The sequence below is a fragment of the Schistocerca gregaria genome, chromosome 2, assembly GCF_023897955.1.
Source record: "Schistocerca gregaria isolate iqSchGreg1 chromosome 2, iqSchGreg1.2, whole genome shotgun sequence".
Lineage (NCBI taxonomy): Eukaryota > Metazoa > Arthropoda > Insecta > Orthoptera > Acrididae > Schistocerca > Schistocerca gregaria.
Window position 1 is genome coordinate 544081076 of NC_064921.1, and position 21882 is coordinate 544102957.

General features: G+C 41.9%; 1 protein-coding gene across 1 annotated transcript in view; it reads right to left on the bottom strand.

The window, feature by feature from the left end:
* Positions 1-2567: 2567 nt before the first annotated feature.
* LOC126331644 (mitochondrial uncoupling protein 4) overlaps positions 2568-21882 on the bottom strand; it is a 427006-nt gene continuing 407691 nt past the window's right edge. The window contains exon 8 of the mRNA XM_049996509.1: positions 2568-4057. Within this exon, the coding sequence (XP_049852466.1) occupies positions 3883-4057 (175 nt within the window). The 3' untranslated portion in view covers positions 2568-3882. The remainder of the gene's footprint in view (positions 4058-21882) is intronic.

Sequence of the window (21882 nt, forward strand, 5' to 3'; positions counted from 1 at the left end):
CACCATAATTGTGCCTTGCACCCCAGTAGCAAATCAATGGGTGAGCTGGCTTACTATGGGTGTGAACTTAATCATGTTGGCTGTTATCTCTGTGCAACAAAAACTCATTGGTACTTGCATGGACCAAAGAACAGGGTTATCTGACCAGAATGTTGGCAGGCAGACTGCTGTTCTCGATACATTTGGTTCTTTGACCACTGTGAAATTCTTCTGAAATTCCACTGATCACATTGGGGCCACCAATTATTGGGTTAAACTCTGCTTTTGGCTAACCAATTATCACTTGATGCTTTAATAGTGACTAAGTGCATGACACATGTACTGATTCTTTGAAAATTTATTATGAATGCAAGCCTGACGTCTCTCTTCTAAATGGGCATGACAGAAATGCTGTACTTCAGAACTCTAATTCTTCACATAAAAAGGAGTTGATTACAGGCTACAACTCAGTAACACCAGGTAACATAAAGTGGGTGAGAAGCATACATTAGCAACAAATTCACAAAAAAAACAAAGAACATACAGAACACAAAGAAAACATATCAAAGCATAAAAACATAGTACCCTTGCCAACTGGGAATGGAACTGCTTAGACAGCTGCAATTCACTTGCTAAGAACATTATGTTGTGCTAAGAACACTATGTTGCACTGTACACTGCACAACATTGAACTTCATATCAGCACATGGTGGCTGATGTGTACTCATCACATGTCTGAACTTGTGGTTGTGCTCAGAATGCACCTGTCAGTGGCAGTACATCTGTTCAGTGGAAATATTGCTTCTGTTTTAAAAAGAATTAAAAATTATTTCCAGGTTACTATTCTGCAAGGAAGACTTACCACATTACCTGAATTGCAAACATGAGTAATTTATTGAGATGACATAACTGATGACTTGTGCCAGTTGATGATCTCAATATTATATCTGATACTGCCTTATTCTCAATAGGAAGAGTAGTTGTAGTGAAGACAGAGACACACAGGATGTATAATGATGTTTAAATCTGATATACAAATGTCGGAAAACAACAAAGAGATGAAGTTGCAGGAATAATCTCCTAGCACTTGCTGTAAGAATCAAACATAGCTCCGAAGCAGCCAAAGTGGCCAAAAGGTAATCAAGATGTGCACCAGCTTAATAAGCACATTTGTCTTCTGGATTTCATTAAAACTGTACTGCTGGAAAAACTCTGAAATGTCTATTCACCTATACTATTACCATCTAATTCTGTACAACTTGATTTATTACATCTTATCTTGAAGTCCTTTGTAGATTATTTTGCATCATGCACTGGCTTCAAATGCCAGAGGCTGTGATCATGTGTGTGTGAGTTGCATTTGCACGAGTGTGTGTCTGGTTTTTTTTTTTTTTTTTTTTTTTTTTTCCCCCTCAAGCAAAGGCCTTGTTGGCCAAAAGCTCATTTTGTGGCAGTCTTTTTGTCTCTGCCATATGGTGAGTAGCAACTATCCATTTGAAAATATTGTTAAATTCCATCCTGGATTTTCGATCGTTTGATAAACATACTTTTTATTTATTTCTAATTTTTGTATATATTTGCATTTATAAATATTTGAAATGAAGAAAAAAATATGAGCTAAATTTCTCATGTGTCTACAGTACATCATGGGATGAGTATATGAGAGACCACAGATAGTGATCCGCTAGTTGGATGTGTATGTTAAGCTCTATGACCACCTTGCTGCTTCTTAACAGGAGCGAACTATATAGAAGCTTTAGCTTTCACTCTCTTTGTTTTCATTCCCCATCTACCCATTACAAATTACACTAAGGAAGCACTCATTATAATAATCCACAGGGTCATTATACGTTTGGTACATCATTAACATGATGGAAGAAAACCAACACCAACTAATGTAGTCTGTGACAATGACCAGTACAGCAATGCATCGTTACTACATTCTCTTCAATGCCCCCCCCCCCCCCCCCCCACATGACTGTATTTTTAAATATATGCTCACATCCATAAGGAAAAGATTTTTCAGTTCACCATTGTATTATGATAAATTCGTTGGAGCTAAACCATTCAAAATGTTTGGGTTTCACATAATTGCTATTTTGATGAGAGAGAGAGAGAGAGAGAGAGAGAGAGAGAGAGAGAGAGAGAGAGAAAATCACTTCAACTGGAGCAAGGGGAGAAACTGTTGGCTGAACATTTTTGAAGGAACAGATTACATATATTTGGGCGACCAGAAAGGTGTTTGAACCTTGTTCTTCCTTAATGAAAGTCTATTGTATTGATTACCCTGCTACCAAATTTGGTCATTTTGCATAAATAGAAACTTCTGAGTTAATACAAAGGATTTCAAGGTGACAAACTGAAAACAATTCAAAATGCTTATAGTGTATTAAAAATGGGCAATACTGACATTTTAAATTGACTTCTAGGAAATGAATAGGATATTGAATCAGTACATGATTTCAAACAAATAATTACTCTCACAACACTCAAAATACTAACATGCCAAAATTGTATTCTTTTTTGAAGCCCAGTAAAAACTTTCATTGCATGTAAATCCATGGTTATATGAACTGAGAAGAGGGAAGTTGATAAATTTGAATTTTTTATTCATCTATCAACTACAAAACAAATATATATATATATACATATATATTCATATTAAAAATACAACAGAAGCAACAATGATATAAAAACAGTTCTCAACAACACACAGGCTGAGTCAGGTATAATGTTGCTTACAATTTTCTTACAAATAGCAAGCAGTCCAATAAACATTCACATTCAAATAAACTGCAAGAATATCTTGCCAGGTCACAACAAGTACTTAATAAAAGACATATTAAAATAGCTATCTGTGAAATTCCTTTATGATATACAAAGTTCCTTTTTGACAGATGAGCTTAAACACACACTAAAATTATAATGATGTTGCATTTCAATCTACCTTTTTTCCTTTTCTTCATTTTTTAGCGATTAATGAATTTTAAAGGATTTTTTATCCTGCCTGAGATTACACAGTGACGTGAAACATGCAGACACAACACTCAGTGATGAGAAAAAAAATGGAAGTATGTTACCCTCTGGGAGCAGAAATCCCTATACACTGTCTATGGCTGTACCATAGTTCTCATTATATGATGACCACGTGTTTTTCTAATACTTTTGAGGAAACCAACACTTGTATTTATACTTGCAATAAAAAGTTAAAAATAACAACTGTAACAGAATGTTGGCACTAACATGTGATTTGATACAAATCGGATCATATCTAATAGTACACACCAGGAATGTCCAGAAAAGTCTCTGTTCATTTATTTATATTCCTGGAGAAAATAATACTACAGATTATTTGATCACTCAATATTCTCAGACATTGGACCCTGATAACAATAATTTTGCTTGGAATTCTACACCAGATTTATCTCTGTAGTAGTATTTTCTACACAGTAGAGCATAAATCAGGTGCAACAGGTGGAGTGTGGTTGTAACATCCAGTTCAGTTTATCTTACGAGATTAATTTACAGGAGTCTTGTGTATTAAAAAGGCAAACTGTTTACTGTGCTCTTATTTACATTTTTTCAAATAATTAATACCTCCTTGCATTACTTTGCTGCTAATGAATAATTATGAAAATTTGTATTTGATAAATGATAACTATTACTTTTGTAATTTTCTGATACAACTGATGAAACTCTATGAAGAGCAGTGTCTGCAGCTGGGGTAGCTGATACTACTTAACAGAAATATTTTGTGATCTTCACAGCCTGTATGAACTTTTGTGCAGAACATACTAAAACATAATGTAACTATGAACAAAGTTATGAACAAAACTACTATTGTACAGTACGCACAAAATAATGAAAGTTGTACAGAGTGGCAATAATACACTGCTTTCTTGTTCAGAAAGCTGAACCACCTATGGTATGTCGTATTTGCTCAAAAGACAACCAGAAAGTTAAGGACCACGGAGCCATGCGAATCCACACTGGAAGAAAACCTTTGTAGAGTGCCAAAAATCCTTCATTTTGAACTGTTTTCACCAAGCAGTCAAGTGAAGACTTGTAGACTATCCCTCTGAAACAAAAGAAAGTGAAACATTTAATTTTAGGTACTGAAATATGTTATACAGCCAGGAGTTTGTTCCGAGACACAAACATGGCCTCCAAAAAATTCCTGTACATTACAATCCAAATGGATTTTTTAAATTTCTTTTCCAATGAGTGGTTATGGTGTAGGAGGAGTGGGTGAAAATAATATAGGCATGTGGATGTGTATGTTACTCACGCCAAAATGTGGCTAGTAAGTTCAATTGATCCCACCTTAAGGAAACCAGCACCTCACAAAATTGCAGAATAACTGCTGGATGAAGTCGGATGTTGGTATGCACTGCTGAAAAAGTCTATGTATGGTGATGAATACATTTAGGAAAAGTGACTGTCAAACTATAAATAAATTCAAAGTATTCTGTCCAGAGAACCAACAGTAAGTTAAAAGTTCTTCAATAAAGCATTCAAGACATTCTGAAGAAGGATAAATTTCATTAATTCACACTACAACTTACATATCCCTATCAAAAAATGCTCCTGGCTGCAGACTGTTAATGTGTGCTTTGTTTTCAAAGTAGATAAATGATTACTCTTCTCCGTTGGCACTAATTTTTATATCACTGGAGAGGTCAACAGACAGCAGCTGTACTATTTGTCCAAGAACAAGCCTTCTTGATACAAAGATCACAAACAGTAGAGGTCAAACTGAGTTACAGACTGTTGTAGTATAGGGGATAATCATATCACTGGCTCACAGTTTTCAAAGACACTGTTGTTGTTGTGGTCTTCAGTCCTGAGACTAGTTTGATGCAGCTCTCCACGCTAATCTATCCTGTGCAAGCTCCTTCATCTCCCAGTACCTATGGATGGTAAGACTATCTGATAATGTTGAGGGAAAAATTGATAGCTGAAGTTAGACAAGACTGGAACATATACATTAAGATATATGCCCTTACAGTATGATACTTTCTAGACAACACATCAGAATAAGTGTTAGGCAAAGACAAAGATGAGCTTTTAAATGGACCCTATCCTCATCAGATTTGAATCTGATAGATTACACTTTCTGATATTGTCAGATTCTCTCACTTACAGCATATAGATTTAAATGTAGATCATTGCAGTAAAAGCACTGAAGATTTGTGCATATCCCTTGATCTACTAATTTGTGGAACTATACAGACAGGACATTGAACACAAATTGCACTTTAATATATGGTGGAGGACACAGGCATCTGTGGAGTGGGAGTGGAAGTGGTAGGAGGGAGGGGAGGGGGGGGGGGGGAAGTGGCAGTTGAGCAAAACTAAAATTGCCATTTTGAATGAATTTAATCAGTTGGTCAGTTTTGAGACTAAGATAACATAATGCTACAATTGGCTAGACAAGAGATTTAGCAGAAAAACTGCCACACATGTATAAGAACTCTGAAATGAATAAAATACACTTCACAGCATATGTGCAGGGGAATCAGCTCACTCCAAACCATCTGTTCTGTGAAATAAAAATGTGGATAAGTGTCATATACTCTGGAATGGTTTATGATTCTTGAGGAACATTCTACACCAACACACTGGGGTTTTGCTCTTCACAGGCTTTTTCCTTCCTAAACACTTACAGTATACAACTACAAAAAAACAGACAGCAAACTAAACTGTTAAGAGACTACATTGCAAGACAGACCAAGTGCAAATCTTGTCTGCCGACAACATTATCAAATAACCACATCTATTCTCCGCTAGTCTTAGAATCTTCTTTCTGTCATTCATCACTGCTTTCACCTATGGCAATGATTTCTGTATATGAAAAATGACAAGTTGTCTTGTGTTTCAGAGTCACATCAAACTGCAGCCCACCTATAATTGGCTGTAAGTCATTTCAAAGGTCAAAGGAAGACAAGAGCATATAATCTGCAATAGGACTGTAAATAGTACAGCACCATGGTGTTCAAATCATCCATAGAAACAAGCACAGCTTTTTCTTTCTTAAATTAATTAGATAAGCCATTCTGCAAGAATACAACATATTAACATAAAAGCTAAATAAATGTGATAAAACAAGAAGTGCTGGAGTTTAGAAGTGCTGCAGTGCCAGATTGAAATCTATGGAATAAAAACATGTAGTTATAGCAATGTGTGTGTTTTGCTAGTACTATAGCGCCCTGGAGCATGGGAGGCAATGTTAGATGATGACAGTAGGTCTGCATGGTCAGATCTATCTTATTCACAATGCATGTGTGGTTGAGCAGTGGTTCAGGGAATGATGGCCTGTGGGATGCCTGGAGGTGCCAGTGAAACATTATTAACAAAATACATCTTTATTACTGAAAAATACACAGTTGTTTGGAGTATCATGCTGCTCCTGCCAGGAATGTGCCAATAGCAACTCACGGCATGCACTCTCATCCTGCAGGCAAACAGTGGCATCAGCACCCCGTGACATGAGGGGGTCACTGGCGATGCCAGTGGTGTGGCGTCAACATGTTCTGGCCATGGCTTTTAGCAGTTATAAAAAAAGAGTACCGGGGATTGCCTAATCACACCATAGACTGTGTGCAAACTCAAGGCAGGACAACAGCAGTCAACAATGAAGTCTGCTCATAGGAATAGAGGATGGGCGGTAGCAGTTCCAAGTCCCCACGATGATGAATGATAAACTGCTCCCTGGATCCAGTGGTTAGGCCTCAGGAGGCACATTGGATGATGGTGCCCACAGCTTCCCATCAGTCTTGACTTGGATGGTAGTGTTGCAGGTCACAGTGGCTATGTTCCCTTGGGCTCACTGTTCCATCAAAGACTGTAGATGTAATGTAAATGGGTAGATTAAAAAAATTCTCACCATGGGGTGGCAGGGGAAAACACGAAAACACACACACACACACACACACACACACACACACACACACACACACACACACAAGCTTTTGGAGCCAGTGGCTCCTTCTTTTGCCAGGAGAGTTGACAGGGAAGGAAGAGTGGTGAAGGAAAAGGACTGGGGAGGTTTAGGGAAAGGACTACAGTTTAGAATGTCAGCCAGAACCTGGGTCAGGGAAGACTTACAAGATGGGGTGAGAAGGTAAGTCTTCCCTGACCTGGCACTAATGTTGTTCTGGAATGCTTCCCAGGCCAGGGTTAAACGTTTAACTGGCCTAAAAGAACCCAGATGGGGAGCATAGCACAAACACTGCTTGAGAGGCTAAAAATCTCATTGCCAATCTGTGGACCTGTCAAAGTTAATGTGAAATCTTACCAAAAAAGATTGGAGTCCTTTGAGGTTCTTGGGTGCTGGCAGTCTGATAATGGCTTCAATGTGGTCATCCACTCATCTCTACATGATACAAAAATGCGCCTTTAAGGAGAAAAATCTGCACTTTTCCAGCTTGCAACAAAGGCAAAATACCAGGAGGCATTGGAAAATGATGGAATATCATCAAGGTAATTGATGCAATAGTGAATGCCATGAATCAACTGCCTGAAATACCATTGATAAATTCCAGTTGCAGATGATTTTCCAAGAGGCAAGCAATTAAACTAGTAAAGCCCAAATGGGTTGTTGAAGACCAAGAATGTCTGAGAAACTTCATACAATGGCAACTGCAGGTATGCATCACACAAGTCAGTGCAGGAAAAACACTGCCGCCTGACAACTTTGCCAACAATTCCAACTGCTGCAGAAATGGATATGAATCCATGATACATTGCGCATTGACTGTCACTTTAAAATTGCTGCAACGGTGCAAGGTGCCATCAGGCTTCTGAATCACGGTGAAGGGAAGAGGGCGGGGGCAACAAAATTAGGTACTTCTTACAGCATAAGAGGAACATATGCCTTGAAAGTTTCTATCTGGCCCAAGGTGTTCTCAAACTGAGAGCCATATAACTGCAGTAGGGAGAGGCTGACCATCACTTCCATGTCAACTTGAAGTTGGGACAGTCACCCATCCGCTACCAACATCAGCAAAATACTCCAGGACGATACATGCAAGACATCCGAGACAGCCACAGGGTACACTGAAATCACAGGGGTGTCAAATGACTGACTAGCAGTCTTCCAATTGTCACAAACAGCTGTCAAATGGTCTATCCAATGGCATACCCCACACATGGCCTCCCTGTGCAGGTAAATCTTGTTAAATTTGCAACAAATGACAGGCAGGTCTGCTGGCTCACCCAATGAGAGGAAGGAGAATAATACCAAGGATCTGAAAACCACTGCAGGTGGGAATTGTGATGCTGCAACCTACGCAGACCCACCAAGCTCAGTGTAGGTGAAGACGGGCATCATCATGACACCACTGGGTTGGTATTGTCAATGGCTTCAACACACAGTGGGAGGCGAGGCAGCCAAGGGTATCCCACAGGGCATCAGGGGTTACTTTATACACACACCTAATTCAGCCACCTGTCTATCATTCTTCACCACCGCCGACAGCTCATGCAGTTCTGCAATCTGGGCAATATAAGTCTAAACCTGAGGATTAGGCACTAACCAGACAATCACATTCTGAATTAGTGAGGCTGTGTAAGTAATAGCATAATTGGGACACTCAAAACAACACTTGTGCGAGAGGCCCTGCAAATTAGTGAGCCAAGCTGCATACCATTGCCCAGAACACTTGTTGTGCTGCTTAGTCTGCAACCACGCCACCACCACATAAGTTTGGTTTCTGAATTACTGCATCAGCGACCAGCAAAGCTTATCAAAGAGTAGTTTCTTGGGCACAGAATAGGGCTTCAAATTTTGGACAACTTCATATAAACCTGCACTGCTGGACTACAGCAAGAGGCCTGATCAACAGGATTGACAATAAGCCTTACCTGGCAGTGCAGTAAGAAACAGTGCAGGTAATTCTCATATCTTTCTGTAGACTCAATGAAACCAGCAAATGGTATCAGGGCAGCACGGGCAAGGAATAAAATTGCATAACGGGCACCTGGCTTGCCATTGGCAGGTCAAGGGCACAAAGGAAATCTCACTCTGGTTCAACAGTGCCTCCATATCTGCTGCAGCCTTTCCTTCTGTAGGTGCAATTCTTCCTGCCAGCATTGCAGAAATTCCAGGTATATGGTGGCCCAAAATAGGAGCAAAATCCGAATTCTGATCGGAACTGCTCATGTGAGTATGAGGTGTGATTGCTTGTGTGAATGTGTGTGTTTTCTTTGCTGAAGAAGGCTTTGCCTGAAAGCTACAATGTGTAACAATCTTTTCATTTTACCTTTCTGCAACTCAACAGGTCATCTTTACAGTGAGTAGCAATCTATCCTTTTCCTAACAGTGTTGATATTCCAACATGGAGTTTCCATTGTTTGAGAAGAAAAAAATGACATTCATTATGCCACATTAAGGTTGTCTTGATCAGTTACCTAGTGATGTAAAATGTCTGTCAGTTAAACTTGAAAACAAACTTAAACAGTTTCTCCTTGACAACCCTTTCTACCTTACAGAGGAATTTCTATTTTGTGATCTGTAAAAAGGTTATGGGTAGGTATTGCTAACTATATATAAAATCTTGTAAATGATCGGGCATATTTACAAATTAAAGTCTTATATGAATGTAAAATAATTATTTCCACATCTCAACGATTAATCACACAAACAATCCAATGGATATGCTCCCCCTCCCCACCTCACCCAAAAGAAATGTTTGTCCAGAATAAAAATAAAAACCATACCAAGCACCTGTTGTTTGGCTACCAGAGGTACATTAAAGAGCATGACTGCCACTCTTGTGTCTTTATTTTTTACGAAGCCATGAAGAGCAATGCTTTTTTAAAAATAATAACTGTTGTTTATTAAAAACAAAGATTCCAAGACTTACCAAGCGGGAAAGCGCTGGTAGATAGGCACAATGAATAAAACACACAAACACACACACAGAATTTCGAGCTTTCGCAACCGACAGCTGCTTCGTCAGAAAAGAGGGAAGGAAAAGGAAAGATGAAAGGATGTGGGTTTTAAGAGAGAGGGTAAGGAGTCATTCCAATCCCGGGAGCGGAAAGACTTACCTTAGGGGGGGAAAAGGATAGGTATATACTCGCGCGCGCGCGCGCGCACACACACACACACACACACACACACACACACACACACACACACACACACACACACACACACGCGCATATCCATCCATACATACACAGACACAGGCAGACATATTTAAAGGCAAAGAGTATGGGCAGAGATGTAAGTCAAGGCGGAAGTGTGGAGGCAAAGATGATGTTGAATGACAGGTGAGGTATGAGTGGCGGCAACTTGAAATTAGTGGAGATTGAGGCCTGGTGGATAATTGTTGTTTAATATAACTGACTAGACAAAGAAATCTACTCACCAAGCGGTGGCAGGAGAAGACACAAAGGAAATGTACAAGCTTTCAGAGCAGGTGGCTCTTTCTTCTGGTAGTAGGGCTGAAGGGAAAAGAAAATGTTTTTAAAAAAAGGACTGGTGAGGTTTAGGAAATGAGGAGGGGTTATGGAAAAGCAACCCAGAACCCAGGTCTGGGGAGACTTAAGGGCCCAAATGAGAAGGAAGCACTGGTTGCTGGGGAACTGCACTAGATGAGATCTGAAAACCTGAGAGCTGTAAGGTGAAAGCTAGGGCAATAAGAAATATAGAGATTATGGACAAAACATTGTACAAGAATTAATAAGAGCTGAAAGCTAAGTGCATTATACACTGATAAGCCAGAACATTACGACCACCAGCGAACTATAGATATAAAGCCATCCAGCCAGTAGCAACATCACCTGGTGAGGAATGACTACTAGTCTGATACACACACAATGTGTGTAATATCAATGAGCGTGCTGTCTGTGTGTAGAAAGGGGAAGGCACGTGATCCATCTAAGTTTGACCGAGGGTGGATTTTGATGGTCTGGAGGCTCGCCACAAGCATTTCCAAAACTGCATGGCTTTTTGGGTGTTCAAGGATTGCTGAGGTGAGTGTCTTCAACACATGAGGCAACCAAAGTGAAACCACATCCAGACATCATGGGGTTGGGCAGTCACCACTCATTACAGATGGTGGATGTCTTAGGCTGGGTAGACTGTTAAAACAGGACAGGTGGTGAACTATGACAGAACTAACATCAGACTTTAATGCTGGGCAAAATACAAGTGTGTCTAAATACACAGTGCCCCAAAAACTACTAATGATGGGCGTCCACAGGTGACGACCCATGCACGTGCAAATGTTAACGCTACAACAATGGCAACTCAACTGAAATGGGCATGTGACCATTGGCACCAGACATTGACACTGTGGCAGAGCATTGCATGGTCTGATGAATCCCGATACCTTCTTCATCATGCCAATGGGATGGCACAAATCTATCATCTTCCAGGGTAACAGCACCTTGAGCCTTGCACTGCAGAACAGAGACAAGCTGATGACGGCTCCATTACTTGCTGGGGAACATTCACATTGGCATCCATGGATCCAGTGGAGTTTGTGCAAGGCACCATGATGGCCAAGGAGAATTGCACACCGGTTGCATACTGCATACACCCCTTCATGTTGACCATGTTTCCCAACTGCAACAGCATTTTTCGACAAGATAATGCATCATGTCACAAGGCCAGGAGTGTGATGGAGTGGTTCAAGGAAAACAATGGTGAGTTTGAATTGATGTGCTGGCCCCACAACTCACGAGATGTGAACCCAGTCAAACACTATTTGAATGTGATTGAAAGTGGCATCACACCTCATCAGTCCGTCCCTGGAATTTATGGTAATTAGGTGACCTGTGTGCACAGATGTGGTGGCAACTTTCTCCAGCAGCCTACCAACACCTCACTGCTTCCATGCCAGAACACATCACTGCTATTATCTGTGCAAAAGCTGGACATACTGGCTTTTAGTTCTGGCTGATCAGTGTATGTGGTAGACAAGTGAGGCATGGCTGCTATGTTCTAGAGCATGCTGTGCAACAGGGTATTGTATACTGCCAGCGTACACCCTCTATCTATGGCCATTCATCGTAACCAGTAACTTGGTGGTAATCTTAGCAATGTAGAAGGCTCAACAATGTTTACAAAACAGCTTGTACATGATGTGTGAGATTTCACAGGTGGCTCTCCATTTGATACTATGTTTTGCTAGTTACAGGGCTGCTGTAGGTGGAAGTAGAAGGGTGCACAGGGCAAGACTTACGTAGGGGATGGTTACAAGAGTAGAAGCCACAGGGTAGGGAACTGCGTGCAGAAGGAGCATAGGGTCGGACCAGGATATTGTGGAGATTGGGGGCAACAGAAAGCTACTCTAGGTTTGGTGGACCTCATTTCAGGGCATGATTTTAGTAATTCATAGCCTCGTTGAAGTAGCTGGTTAATATATTCAATAGAAGGATGGCACCAACTGACAAGAAGTGTGCTCCTAAGGTTCTTTTTTTCCCAAGGGATGAGTTGTACCAGGATTGGAGGTGATGGCCTGGGAAATTTGCTTTTGAGCTAGGCTGGTGGGGTAATTGCGTCCAGTGAAGGCTGGTGTGAGAATGGTGGTGTTTTGCATTAAAGAGTTTTCATCTTAACAAGTATGTTTGCCTAAAATGCCAAGGCTGTACAGGAGGAAACATTTGATGTTGCAAGGATGGCAACTGTTTCTTGCAAGTAAGTCAATTAGTAAGTGAACTGTGTGTCTGGCCCTCTGCAGGGATGAGGTCAATGTCATGGAAAGTGAAATGAGACTTGGAATACAACCATGTGAAATTTAATTGGGAGAATGTATTTATATATTTCAAAAATTTTAACAACTCAGCATCCTCATGTGTCCACATGGCAAAGATGTCATCAATTTATCTAAAACAGAACAGTAAATAAAACAGAACAGTGGTTGAAGGGTAATGGAACCCAGAAAAATCCCTTCCAAGTGACCCATGAAAAGGTTGGCACAGAAAACAGCCGTCCAGGTTCCCATGGCTGTGCCCCTGATCTATTTGTGTGTCTGTCTCTCAAAGGTAAAGTAGTTTTTTTGTAAATATAAAATTGATTAACAGAAAGGGAATAATAGGTTTGGAATCGTGTAATTGCTGGTTGAGGTAATGTTCAGCAGCAGACAGGCCATGTACGTGAGGAAGATTGGTATTAGGGAATTGGCATCAATGGTGAAAGGTGTGGTTTTGGCTAACTTGTAGCTGTATGGCTGAAATGGTAAAAGAGATGCAGGAGATTTAATGTTGAATGGGGTGCAGATGAAATGTTGGATGTATCCAGTTTGCTATTGCAGCTGTGGGATGATGGTAGGTATTTGATAGGCAAGGAGAGGTACTGAGGACACCACTGACTAAGAAACTGATGAAGTAAAGTAGAGCATATCATGTTTTTGGTCGAATCCAACTTAACTAATTACGGACACAATCAATATTTTCGCAGAAGAAGCTGAGTAGCACAGTCAGCATGGTGTAGTGGTTATGATACTAGACTGTTGCATGGAGGGTCGTGAGTTCAAAACTCACCTGAACTGTAAAGTTTTAATCTCTATATTTAGTTCAAATACATTCTAGAAGTATCCACAAATGTAAAGAATCAGTGTACAGGAATGTTGTATAACTCTATATATACGGTACGTGTTCTGGCTGGAGGCAGTTCGCTCTCCGTTCTTGACTGTGCAAGTGATGGATAAAACTTTGTTAAGTGAAGTTAGTGTTTGTGAGTCGCCTAATTACACCTTCTTCTACGTGACATTATTCTGAAGGAGACTCTGGGTATTGGAACTTGTGATAGCGCACATTACTGACAACATAGTGGCTCCCATCAGGCCAAGACAGAGCCACCGTATATGTGGTGAGGAACCCGAGTTTAGCCATGTTCAACAGTCTGCAATCTATTGGAGACAGAAGAAGAAGACATCACAATGACAGCAACTGTGTGCCATCACAATCACATGAGACATCCTTCCAGGTTCTCTGGTGATGATGGCCAAGATCCAAACAAGTGGCTGAAGGTATATGCGCATATAGCCAAATTTAACAAAGGGGATGACACCGTGTGTTTGGCTAATGTATTCTTCTACTTGGAGGGAACTGTCAACAATGGTATGAGAACAATGGGGAGAAGTTCACAAGCTGGGAAGTATTCCAGGCAAAACTGTGCAAGTATTTCGGTGACACACAATGACAGAATTGCAAGGCTGAAGATAAATTAACATGCAGGGCACAGCGTCCAGGAGAAACAACAGCATCCTACATTCAAGAGGTCTTGGAGCTGTGTAAAATAGTGGATCTTTGAATGAAGGAGGAAGATAAAGTTGCACATGTCATGAAGGGTGTTGCTGAGGACATGTATCAAGCCCTACTCCTGAAGGAAGTTTCAACAGCAGCTGACTTCATAAAATGATGCCAGTATATTGAGACAATGCACAAAAACGAATTACACACAAGAAGCTTGAACAGTTTCCAAAGGTTGTATCGATGTCTGTGATGGGGGAAACAACTGGTTCCACTAGTGTTCTTCATCATATAGAGAGAGAGGAGGTTCAGAAGCCACTTGGATTACACGGCGAGCAAACAGACTGAGATGCTTCAAGAGGTCATAAGGGAGGAAGTGGAACAGACATTGAACCTAATCTCTCGTCTTTCATTTCTCTTTTTCTATAAAAAAAAAAAAAAAAAAAAAAAAAAAAAAAAAAAAAAAAAAAAAAAAAAAATTGAGACCCAGGCGAAGTTACGTTCCTACAATGTCGCATGAGGAACCTGTTTGGGCACCAAGGAAGACTGATGTCAGGAGGACCCAGGATAACAAAACCAGTATGTTTCCACTGCAGACGACCGGAACATCTAGTCCGCTATTGTTGAGAAGACAGCAGACCAATTGTAGCCAATGCCAACTCCGAGATGACGAAGATAAACTAGAAGGTGCAGGATCACGTAGGTCACCATCGCCGCAAGATAGACGCTGGAGAGGATGCTCCCCAACACGCCAATCAAGGTCCCCATTGCTGTTTAGAAGCTCCAGCCAATCACCTAGCCACTGCAACCTGGAAAAGTAAAGGGTGCAACCTTCCTTGGATGTGAGGCTGCCAAAGAGAAAAATCATCTGCCACCGATCACCAGAAAAATGATAGGAAACTACGTTGATATCCTCACAGATGGCTGACCACCCCAAGCTCTTGTGGACTCTGGAGCATCATATTCAGTCATTTTGGGGAAGTACCATTGCCAGTTGCAGAAAACCATATTCATCAACAACAAAACATCTCTGCTGAAGGTGGCTAATGGGAAATATGTAAAACCTACAGCAAGATGTGTCATTCATGTGGGTATAAGGGGCCATACACAGCCTTTAGAATTCATCATCTTACAAGAGTGTAGTTATGACGTCATTCTTGGATGGGACTTTTTGAAAGCTTCTCAGGCAATTATAGATTTTGTCACTTTCCAAAAATTGACATTACAGTAGATTGTCTGAAGGGGGCTAAGTTTTTCTCAACCATGGACATGTACTCGGGATACTAGCAAATCGAAGTAGATGAGGCCGATTGTGAGGAAACTGCTTTCATCATACCTGAGGGCCTGTATGAGATTAAGGTAATACTGTTTGGTTTATGTATTGCACTGGAAACTTTTGAATGGACGATGGATAATCTTCTAAGTCACCTGAAGTGGACAATGTGTCTTTGTTACTTAGATGACAGTGTTCTCAGAGACATTTGATAAACATATAAGAAGACTGAGTGCCAATCGTAAGAGTCTCCAACAATGAGGACTGAAACTTAATCCAAGAAAGTGTCTCTTTGAAGCAAAAGAAATCAAAACACTTGGACACCTTGTGTCAAATGAAGGTGTGCGGTCAGAGACAGCAAAGGTGAAATCTATAACAGAATTTCCTATTCCTAAAACTATTACAGATGTGAGAAGCTTCCTTGGATTATGTTCTTATTACCGTTGTTTTATCAAAGACTTTTGTATCAACGCCAGGCCACTCCAAGAGTTGTTAAAAGTTGATGCTAAATTTATCCCTGATGGTGCTCAACAAGATTCTTTCAATGTGCTGCAAAAGCTCTGACGACTGACCCTGTACTTGGTCTGTGTGATGAGAGAGCACCTACAGAACTACACATACATGCCAGTGGGTATGGGATCAGTGCTGTTCTGGCGCAGATTTCAGATGGAAAAGAGAAAGTTATAGCCTATGCTTCTAGAACACTTACAAAAGCCGAGATAAACGACTCAACTACAGAAAGAGAATCCCTTGCTGTGATCTGCACCTCATGCAGATTTCGACAGTATTTCTATGGAAGGCCATTCACAGTTGTTACAGACCATCATTCACTTTGTTGGTTGACAGGTCTTAAGGATCCAACAGGACAACTTGCCAGGTGGGCACTACATCTTCAAGAGTATGACATTACCATAGTGTACAAAAGTGGAAGAAAACACCAAGATGCTCAGACATGGTAATTGGATGTCTCTATAGGCCCCCTGGCTCAGCAGCTGTTGTGGCTGAGCACCTGAAGGATAATTTGGAAAATATTTCGAGTAGATTTCCCCACCATGTTATAATTCTGGGTGAAGATTTTAATTTGCCGGATATAGACTCGGAGTCTCAAATGTTCATAACGGGTGGCAGGGTCAAAGAATCCAGTGAATTTTTTTTTTAAGTGCTTTATCTGAAAACTACCTTGAGCAGTTAAACAGAGAACCGACTCGTGGTGATAACATATTAGACCGTCTGGTGACAAATAGACCTGAACTATTTGAAACAGTTAACACAGAATAGAGAATCAGTGATCAGAAAGTGGTTACTGCATAGATGATTTCAGCCGTAAATAGAAATATTAAAAAAGGCAGGAAGATTTTTCTGTTTAGCAAAAGTGACAAAAAGCAGATTACAGAGTTCCTGATGGCTCAGCACAAAAGTTTTGTCTCAAATTCAGATAGTGTTGAGGATCAGTGGACAAAGTTCAAAACCATCGTACAATATGCGTTAGATGATTATGTGCCAAGCAAGATAGTAAGGGATGGAAAAGTGCCACCGTGGTACAACAACCAAGTTAGGAAACTGGTGTGGAAGCAAAGGGAACTTCACAGCAAACATAAACATAGCCAAAGCCTTGCAGACAAACAAAAATTATGCAAATCGAAATGTAGTGTGAGGAGGGCTATGCAAGAGGCGTTCAATGAATTCGAAAGTAAAGTTCTATGTACTAACTTGGCAGAAAATCCTAAGAAATTTTGGTCTTATGTCAAAGCGGTAGGTGGATCAAAACAAAATGCCCAGACTCTGTGTGACCAAAATGGAACTGAAACAGAGGATGACAGACTAAAGGGCAAAATACTAAATGCCTTTTTCCAAAGCTGTTTCACAGAGGAAGACTACACTGTAGTTTCTTCTCTAGATTGTCGCACAGATGAAAAAATGGTAGATATTGAAATAGATGACAGAGGGATAGAAAAACATTTAAAATTGCTCAAAAAGGACAGGCCGCTGGACCTGGTGGGATACCAGTTCGATTTTACACAGAGTACACGAAGGAACTTGCCCCCCTTCTTGCAGCGGTGTACCGTAGATCTCTAGAAGAGCATAGCATTCTAAAGGATTGGAAAAGGGCACAGGTCATCCCCGTTTTCAAGAAGGGATGTCGAACAGATGTGCAGAACTATAGACCTATATCTCTAACATCGACAGTTGTAGAATTTTGGAACACATATTATGTTCGAGTATAATGACTTTTCTCGAGACTAGAAATCTACTCTGTAGGAATCAGCATGGGTTTCGAAACAGACGGTCATGTGAAACCCAGCTCACACTATTCGTCCACAAGACTCAGATGGCCATAGACACGGGTTCCCAGGTAGATGCCGTGTTTCTTGACTTCCGCAAGGCATTCAATACAGTTCCCCACAGTCATTTAATGAACAAAGAAAGAGCATATGGACTATCAGACCAATTGTGTGATTGGATTGAAGAGTTCCTAGATAACAGAACGCAGCATGTCATTCTCAATGGAGAGAAGTATTCTGAAGTAAGAGTGATTTCAGGTGTGCCACAGGGGAGTGTCACAGGACCGTTGCTATTCACAATATACATAAATGACCTTATGGATGACATCGGAAGTTCACTGAGGCTTTTTGCAGATGATGCTGTGGTGTATCGAGAGGTTGTAACAATGGAAAATTGTACTGAAATGCAGGAGGATCTGCTGCGAATTGACGCATGGTGCAGGGAATGGCAATTGAATCTCAATGTAGGCAAGTGTCATGTACTGCGAATATATAGAAAGATAGTTCCCTTATCATTTAGCTACAAAATAGCAGGTCAGCAACTGGAAGCAGTTAATTCCATAAATTAGCTGGGAGTACACATTAGGAGTGATTTAAAATGGAATGATCATATAAAGTTGATCGTCGGTAAAGCAGATGCCAGACTGAGAGTCATTGGAAGAATCCTAAGGAAATGCAATCCAAAAACAAAGGAAGTAGGTTACAGTATGCTTGTTTGCCCACTGCTTGAATACTGCTCATCAGTGTGGGATTGGGATCCGTGCCAGATAGGGTTGATAGAAGAGAGAGAGAAGATCCAACAGAGAGCAGCACGCTTCGTTACAGGATCATTTAGTAATTGTGAAAGCATTACGGAGATGATAGATAAACTCTGGTGAAAGACTCTGCAGGAGAGGCGCTCAGTAGCTCCGTACGGACTTTTGTTAAAGGTTTGAGAACATACCTTCACTGAAGAGCCAAGCAGTATATTGCTCCCTCCTATGTAAATCTCGTGAAGAGAACATGAGGATAAAATCAGAGAGATTAGAGCCCACACAGAAGCATACCGACAATCCTTCTTTCCACGAACAATACGAGACTGGAATAGAAGGGAGAACTGATAGAGGTACTCAGGGTACCCTCCGCCACACATTGTCAGGTGGCTTGCGGAGTATGGATGTAGATGTAGATGTAGATGCCAACTGCCTCTCAAGAAACCCAGTGTAAGACCATCAAGACTTTGATGAAGATAGTGGCTGTCTCACTGCACTCCCGGATCTCTCTGCTGAGCAGAAGGATGATAAGACTTCTCAAATTATGCTTGCCTTATATCAGTCAGAGGATGCAAAAGGTAGTTTATGTATTACTTTGCAAGAAAAACTTTTATCCATTTGGAAAGAGATGGCTACCAGTGATTCCTAAACACATGCGCTTCTATGTTCAACAGAAATTCCATGATACACATGACGGCAGACATTTTGGATTAATTAAGACATATGATAGGATCTGCAAGAGATTTCTCTGGCCAGGTTTATTTAGGAGTGTCTGTCACTATGTGCCACACTGTTGAAAGTGCCAGAGGGACAACGTGTGCTAATGGCAATAGATGGATTATTGTTTGCACTGATTATCTGACACGCTATGTCATTACAAAAGCCGTGAAAACAGCACAAGCATTCGAGGTAGCCATATTTATCGTGGAAGACATTGTATTAAAACACAGTGCCCCAAGGTCATTAATTATGGATTGAGGGAAAATTTTTCAATCAAATCTTGTGGCAGAGATAAACTGTTGGTGCAACATTACTCATCACATGATGACTGCCTACCATCCAGACCTTGGACGACATGTTATCAATGTTCATCAATATTGAGCAGAGCAACTGGGATGAGGTGCTACCTTTTGTGATGTTTGTCTACACCACCACCAAACAAGACACCACAGGATTTACGCCGTTTTTCCTGGAGCATGTGCGTGAGGTGACTACAACGTGGATACTGTGTTTCCGTCACATCCTGATGATGTGGACGACAACTACACCAGCCAGGTGTTAACCAGAGCTGAGGAAGCTTGGCAGTTAGCTCGACTCTGCATGCTGCAGGCTCAAGAAAAAGATCGCTGAAGGTATGATGCGAGCCACCGCCCTGTTGTCTACCAGCCTGGTGACTTCATCAGGATCTTCACTCCTTTTCAGAAGGTTGGTCTCTCTGAGAAGCTCCTCAGGTGCTACTTTGGACCTTATAAGGTTGTAAAACAGTTTTCTGATGTTACTTATGAAGTTGAAGATTTCAACCTCCACACAAGACGATGAAAGATCTGAGATACGGTCCACATCCTTCGAATAAAGCCATAGGGCATCCTGCAACCCAGTGTAAATTCGAAGTTCCAGTAACAGGCAACAAGCAGAAAGGTGATGAAGAGCACAGTGGCTAAGGAAGTTCTACGAAGATCACTGCCAGGGTGAACATATGTCATCAGGAGTCGGAGTATGAAGGACTGAGACTCATTTCTGGACTAGAAGGATGTAACACCGAGACGCTGTTCTCTTAAGGAGGGAGCAATTTCACAGAAGAAGCTGAGTTTCAGTCACTGTTGTGTAGTGGTTATGATACTAGACTGTTGCACGGAGGGTCAAGAGTTCAAAACTCATCTGAACTGTAAAATGTTAATTTCCATATTCGGTTAGAGTACATTCCAGAAGTATGTGCAAATGTCAGGAATCCGTCCTGGAAATTGAAATAAGAACACCGTGAATTCATTGTCCCAGGAAGGGGAAACTTTATTGACACATTCCTGGGGTCAGATACATCACATCATCACACTGACAGAACCACAGGCACATAGACACAGGCAACAGAGCATGCACAATGTCGGCACTAGTATAGTGTATATCCACCTTTCGCAGCAATGCAGGCTGCTATTCTTCCATGGAGACGATCGTAGAGATGCTGGATGTAGTCCTGTGGAACGGCTTGCCATGCCATTTCCACCTGGCGCCTCAGTTGGACCAGCGTTCGTGCTGGACGTGCAGACCGCGTGAGACGACGCTTCATCCAGTCCCAAACATGTTCAATGGGGGACAGATCCGGAGATCTTGCTGGCCAGGGTAGTTGACTTACACCTTCTAGAGCATGTTGGGTGGCACGGGATACATGCGGACGTGCATTGTCCTGTTGGAACAGCAAGTTCCCTTGCTGGTCTAGGAATGGTAGAACGATGGGTTCGATGACGGTTTGGATGTACCGTGCACTATTCAGTGTCCCCTCGACGATCACCAGAGGTGTATGGCCAGTGTAGGAGATCGCTCCCCACACCATGATGCTGGGTGTTGGCCCTGTGTGCCTCGGTCGTATGCAGTCCTGATTGTGGCGCTCACCTGCACAGCGCCAAACACGCATACGACCATCATTGGCACCAAGGCAGAAGTGACTCTCATCGCTGAAGACGACACGTCTCCATTCGTCCCTCCATTCACGCCTGTCGCGACACCACTGGAGGCGGGCTGCACGATGTTGGGACGTGAGCGGAAGACGGCCTAACGGTGTGCGGGACCGTAGCCACGCTTCATGGAGACGGTTGCGAATGGTCCTCGCCGATACCCCAGGAGCAACAGTGTCCCTAATTTGCTGGGAAGTGGCGGTGCGGTCCCCTACGGCACTGCATTGGATCCTACAGTCTTGGCGTGCATCCGTGCGTTGCTGCAGTTCGGTCCCAGGTCGACAGGCACGTGCACCTTCCGCCGACCACTGGCGACAACATCGATGTACTATGGAGACCTCATGCCCCACGTGTTGAGCAATTCGGCGGCATGTCCACCCGGCCTCCCACATGCCCACTATACGCCCTCGCTGAAAGTCCGTCAACTGCACATACGGTTCACGTCCACGCTGTCGCGGCAAGCTACCAGTGTTAAAGACTGCGATGGAGCTCCGTATGCCACGGCAAACTGGTTGACACTGACGGCGGCGGTGCACAAATGCTGCACAGCTAATGCCATTCGACGGCCAACACCGCGGTTCCTGGTGTGTCCGCTGTACTGTGCGTGTGATCATTGCTTGTACAGCCCTCTCGCAGTGTCTGGAGCAAGTATGGTGGGTCTGACACACCGGTGTCAATGTGTTAAACAAAGATTCCAAGACTTACCAAGCGGGAAAGCGCTG